Here is a 6,000-nt window from a genome sequence, read left to right on the forward strand (position 1 = left end):
GTGTAATCGTTGCTTTTTGCCAACTCTGCCATTCAAAGGTATAAATTGTTTGGTCTTCCTTGTTCATTGTTCAGCTTTGACATGCATATGAAGCAATTACAAATACCATGGCTTGGATCGAGCACACTTTAACCTTTATATGGACATCAGCTCTTTAGAACTTTAAAGACTTCCTTGATAGCTGATTTGCCAAGTCTACTGTGTCATCAGATTTCTTGACTGTTGTCTCTACGGGTGTTAATTGTGGTGTCCAAGTACAACGAAATCCTTAACAACATCTGTCTTTTCTCCATCTGTGCTGCCTGTAGGTTAAGGTGTAAGGATTTTCATTTCCTTGATGTTTAGGGATAATCAATACTGAAGGTTGTAGTAGTCTTCGATCTTCAGTAACTGCTTCATGTCGTCTTCACCTTCAGCCAGTAAGGTTATGCCATCTGCATAAGGCAGGTTGTTGATAAGTCTTCTTTCAATCCTGATGCCACGTTCTCTTTTATAGTCCCGCCTTTTGAATGACTTCTTCAGCATACATATTAAATAGGAATAGTGAACGGATGCAACCTCGATGCACGGCTTTCGTGGTTTTAAACCATGCAGTATCCCTTTGTTCAGGGCCAGTGAATGTTTCTTGGTTCATGTACATGAACACAATGAAGTGTTCTGGAAAGCCCATTCTTCTTAAAACTACCCACACTTTATTATGATCCCCACAGTGTCTTTCCACACAGTCAATAGCACATTATCCAAGTAAACATCTTTCTAGTATTCTCTGCTGTCAGCCAAGATCCATCTGATGTCAGCAGTGATATCCCTTATTTTGCAGCTTCTTCTTAATATAACTTGTATTTTTGGCAGTTACTTGCTAATTAATGTACTGCTCCAGATGTTTTTTTAATCATCTCCAACATTTTGCTTGTATGAAGTACTAATGATATTATTTAATAATTTACGTATCCTATTGGAATGCCTTTTAAAAAAAATGGATGCTCCTATAGATCCCTTCCAGCCAGTTGACCAGATATCTGTCTTCTAAATTTCTTGGCATGAATGAGTTAGTATTGCTTGAGCTACGTCTGTCTACTGAAAATCTCAATTTATCTATTCCTGGGGCCTTACTTTATGCCAGTGCCACCAGTCCAGCTTGGACTTCCTCCTCCAGTACCATTGTTCTTAATCATGGTTCAATAACCTGAAATGGGTCAGTGTCAGCCAGTTCTTTCTAGTACAGTGACTCTGTTTACCCAGCATTTTTTTTAAACTTCCAATGTCATTTAATATTTTGCCTGTGGAATCTTTTAGTATTGCAATTGGAGGCTTCAGTTTATTCTCTAGTCATTTCAGCTTGAAAATGTCAAGTGTGTTTTCCCCTTTTGGTTGTCTAATTCCAATTTTTTGCACATTTTATTGTGATACTTTGCTTTGTCTTCTTCAACTGCCCTTTGAAATTTCCTGTTCAGTTGTTTGCTTGACCTCATTTCCTTTGACCTTTTCTCTTTGTTTGCCTTACCACCTCATACCTTCATTAATTTCCTTCTTGATAATTTTCTTATTTATTCCTCCATTCAGCATAGTAAATCAGTTCTTAATTCACAAATGCATTTTTTATAGTAATCCTTTATATTAATCTCTTATTCTTGAGATCACCCACCATGTGTCAGAGCCACACTGACAACGAATAACAACACTGATTTCTATAATTAGAAAATTAGTGAGGATTCTCATTTAGGTTTCTTATCATTATATTTTATATGCTATTTTAAAAAAGTGGAGCTCTGGTGGCCTAGTGGCAAGAAGCTGTGCTGCAATCCTGAAGGCATGCGGTTCGAGGCCAGCAGTCACTCTGGGAGAAGGATGGGCAGTCTCCTCGCATGCAATTAACTATTTCTGAAAACCTGCACAAGGGTCAGCTATGAATTGGTTCCTACTCGACAGTAAACAACAACAACAACATTTAAAAAGAATTAAAAAAACTAAAGCCTTCTGAAAATGAACCCTGTGTTTGTTTCACATTTTCTCTAAAAATACTGCTTTTTGTCTCAACTGAGTTTGAAGGTTCAGAATGTAGATGTGTAGCTAGAATTGGTGAGATTCATCTTCTTAACCTTCTCTCATACCTTTGTTGACAAGGACTTAGAAATAAAATCTGGTATGGCAATTATATAATTTATTAATCAATTTGAAACAAAGAATAGTTGAGCAGCAGTGCTTTTCATATTCTTAAACTTAGTTGTGTATTGCTGAACTTTGGAAATCATCTCAACACATTGATTGTTCTTTATGAAATGATGCTTTCTTGGTGCAGGTTTGCCACGCTGAGCTTGAACTGGGGACTTGTTTCCAAGCTGCCAATAGCAGAATTCAGGTACAGATTCTTGAAGCGCAGTACCTCCCAAGCTCCTCAACTCCTCTGAGTCTGAGTAAGTGTATCAGTGGTTCAATATGAAATCTCCAAAAAGCATTCAAAGCTGTTTTTTCACTACATTTCTTGCGATGGAGCTAAAAACCTTAGTATCTCTTAAAATTGCCCTTTTTTTAATTTTTTTTTTATTTTTATTTTTTATGTGTGTACCATCAAATTGGATCTGACTGGTACAGGAGGCGATTATTCCTCCTTCTTCAGCAGAGCATCTGATGGATTTGAACCGCACACCTCTGGGATTGCAGTACAGTTTCCTGCCACTAGGCCACCAGAGCTCGCCTAAAATTGCCCTTTTAACTTGAATTCTTTTCTGAGTCTCACGTTTTAGCCATTGAGTCTACCTTACTCCATTGTTCTTTGGATCCTCACCCACTTGTGACCTCTGTGTATGATGTATTTCTTTATTCAGTGAGTCAGTTCATAGAGGTGATTCTTTTTTTATTGACATTTTCAAAAACAAACCTATTTTTGCCATAGCTGGACTCACTGCCCATTTATGTTATTGGCACTTATTGCTACCAGAGTCAATATCTGCCTTGCCCCGCATAGTGCTAAAAGGTTGTACCTGGACTGGGGACATGATGGGTGCAGGGCATCAAGCTGCAGCATCTAAGTTCATCAAGAAACAGCCGTCTTTAACATGTTAGGGACTTTTCTTCCTGTTTCCTTCTTCCCCCCACCCCCGCTCCTGGTAGAAAGGGTCACGGCAGTGCGTTCAGTGCTATGCTCCTCGCAGGCACAGGAAGGTGGGACACTGCTCACTTCCACTGGTGGACCATGACTAGTCCATGCCTGCAGGGCTGAGGAGGTCCCACCTTCCGGGCTCGGCCTGCCTTCCTGCCCCAGCAGGACTGGGAGAAGCAGGAGGGATGCGGAAGTCCATGGCTGCCCGCAGTCACCTGGGATTAATTAGTGTGATTGAAACAAACAGTGAGGGCCAGAGGGAAGGGCCCATGTGAGAGTTTCTTGTTTAGAACTTTCAAAAACACCGTTACACAGAATGACAATTTTTAAAAGGTCATCCATCCACTGGAACCACTATCTTTTTTGGAACGAGCAACTGGAACCAAGTATTGTGGCCTAGTGGCAAGAAGTTGTCCTGCAATCCTGAAGGCACATGGTTCAAATCCCACCAGCTGCTTGGCTAGAGAAGGATAGACAGTTTCCTCCAGTGAAACTCACTGCACCTTGTTCTCCAAGTGATTGGGGTGTTTTGCATGCTTGGGTTGGCCTGGTGGTACACCGAGAACCAGACAACTGTTGCCAACACACAAATGGCTAAATAAAATGTGGTCCTTGCATGCAGTGAGATACCACTGAGTGTTACAAGTGCCAGCTGGGTTCAGAAGAGGCCTTGATACTAGGGCCATCGTAGCCAATGTCAAATAGATCTTGGCTGAAATCAGAGAGTACTGGAGGCATGTCTGTCTGTATTTTACTGACTATGCAAAAGTATTTGACTGTGTGGGTCACAACAAATTATGGTTAACCTTGAGAAGAATGGGAATCCCAGAACACTTAATTGTGCTCATGTGAAACCTATACTTGGACCAGGAAGCAGTCCTTAGAACAGAGCAAGGAAACACTGCATGGTTCAAAATCAGAAAAGGGGTGTGGTAGGGATGTGTCCTGTCCCCATATGTTTTTAATCCAGATACAAAACAAGTCATTTGGGAGGCAGGCTTTATGAGGAAACATGTGTCATTAGGATTGGAGAAAGATTCATCAAAAATGTGTGTTAATCCAGATGACCTAATCGAGCTTTCAAAAATGAGGAAGTCCTGAAGCACTTGCTTTAGAAGGTCAAGACTATAGTCTCCAATATGGATTGAAGTTCAACGTCAAGAAAACAAAGATTCTCACCACTGGGCCAGTTGATAGAGAAGTGATTGAGGAGATTGTTAACTATTTCAGCTTACCCAGTTCCACAATCAACACTTTGGAACCAGCAGACAGGAGAAAAAAGATAAATTGCATTGGTAAAATCTGCTTTAAGGAAGCTTTCCAGAGTGCTAATGAGCAATGATGTCAGTATAGAAACTAAGGTGCACCTGATACAGGCCATGGTTTGTGCAGTTACTTGTGGTGCATTAGAGAGCAGGAGAATGACTAAGGGTGACAAAAGAAGACTCGATGCCTTTCAATTCTGGTACTGAAGAAGAGTACTGAATATCCATCCCATGAACGGCCAAGAGAACAAACAGTTCTGTCCTGGAGAGGGTGAAACCAAATTGTTCCATGGAGGCAAAGATTTTGAAGCTCCATCTGACATACTTTGGGCATGCTGCCAGTGGGAGACAACACAGGAGAGGGAGACCCTGGATGAGATTGACACAGTAACTGGTTAATAGGAGTAGGTGTGTTGGAGGCAATGAGATTGGCTCAGAATAGGGGAGAATTCAGAGCTGTTACATCTAGGGTCGCTATGAATTGCAGTTTACTCAGCAGCATTTAACAACAAAGATAAAGGAAATATTGATACATGTTTTAACAGGTGATATATACGTTATAATTAAATGGGCTTGAATTTAACCAAAGAAGATAAACAGATGGTCAACAAGCATACATGGAGAAGCTCAGCATCGGTGGTCTTAAACCAGAAAGACAAACTCAGTGTTGTTGAGTAGATTCTGAGTCTTAGCAACCCTGCAGGGCAGAACAGAAGTGTCATAGGTGCCATAAGATTTCCAAGGGCTCTAACTCTCAACAGAATCTGATTGTTGTGTCTTTCTGCCACAGACTGGCTGGTGGGTTCAGGCGCCAGCTTTCTCCTTTAACCGCCAGGGACTTACCCATTGTACCACTAGGCACAAATCAAAACCACGAGGAAACGAGCAAGCGGTGATGAAGGTGTGGAGAAATGTGCACCCTTATACATTGTTGGGACTAAAACTGGGCAGGAGCTTTGGTTTCCCAAAAAGTTAAAGAGAGAACCTCATATCTGTGTTCAATAATATATCCTGTACCATGTGACCTAGCGACGCTATGTGACGCAGTGATTCCGCTCCTGGGATATATCTACTCAAAGGATTTAAAAGCAGAAACTCCATAGATACTTTTATGGAAGTGTCACACTAGCCAAAAGGTGGAAGCATCAACAGATGAATAGCTAAATAAATTGGAATATGGATGTGCAGTGGGAGATTATTGAGAATTAAAAAGAAAATGTGAAACACGTTGTAACATTCATGAGCCTTGAAAATGTTGTTACAATGTGCTGTCAGGTAGAAACTACTCATAGCTTACTGTCCAGTGGGTCTATAAATTGCTCAGAAGACATTCACCATCTTTCTTTTTTAGAGAATCTATTGGATTTGAACTACCTGACTTTTGGGTTATCAACACAGCTCCTTACCCACAAGACCACCAGAGCGTGAAGGTGACCCCCATGCATGTTGATTGTGAATCCAGGCAAAATGAAATAACTTAAAACATTATGCTAAATAAAATAAATCAGACACAAGGGACATATATATGTTGTATGATCCCACTTCTAGGAAGTATTCAGAATGGGTAGTTTCAGAGAGACTAATACATATATATATACACACATATATACATTAAAAGAAGATGGAAGGACTATA

At 40.6% G+C, this 6,000-nt stretch overlaps 1 protein-coding gene across 1 annotated transcript in view; it reads left to right on the forward strand.

Annotated features, from left to right (window-relative positions):
* TC2N (tandem C2 domains, nuclear) overlaps positions 1-6,000 on the forward strand; it is a 48,346-nt gene that overhangs the window by 35,154 nt on the left and 7,192 nt on the right. Inside the window, exon 10 of the mRNA XM_006879212.1 lies at positions 2,300-2,414. Within this exon, the coding sequence (XP_006879274.1) occupies positions 2,300-2,414 (115 nt within the window). The remainder of the gene's footprint in view (positions 1-2,299; positions 2,415-6,000) is intronic.

The sequence above is a fragment of the Elephantulus edwardii genome, unplaced genomic scaffold (assembly GCF_000299155.1).
Source record: "Elephantulus edwardii isolate Elephantulus edwardi_28Jun2011 unplaced genomic scaffold, EleEdw1.0 scaffold00002, whole genome shotgun sequence".
NCBI classification, from domain to species: domain Eukaryota; kingdom Metazoa; phylum Chordata; class Mammalia; order Macroscelidea; family Macroscelididae; genus Elephantulus; species Elephantulus edwardii.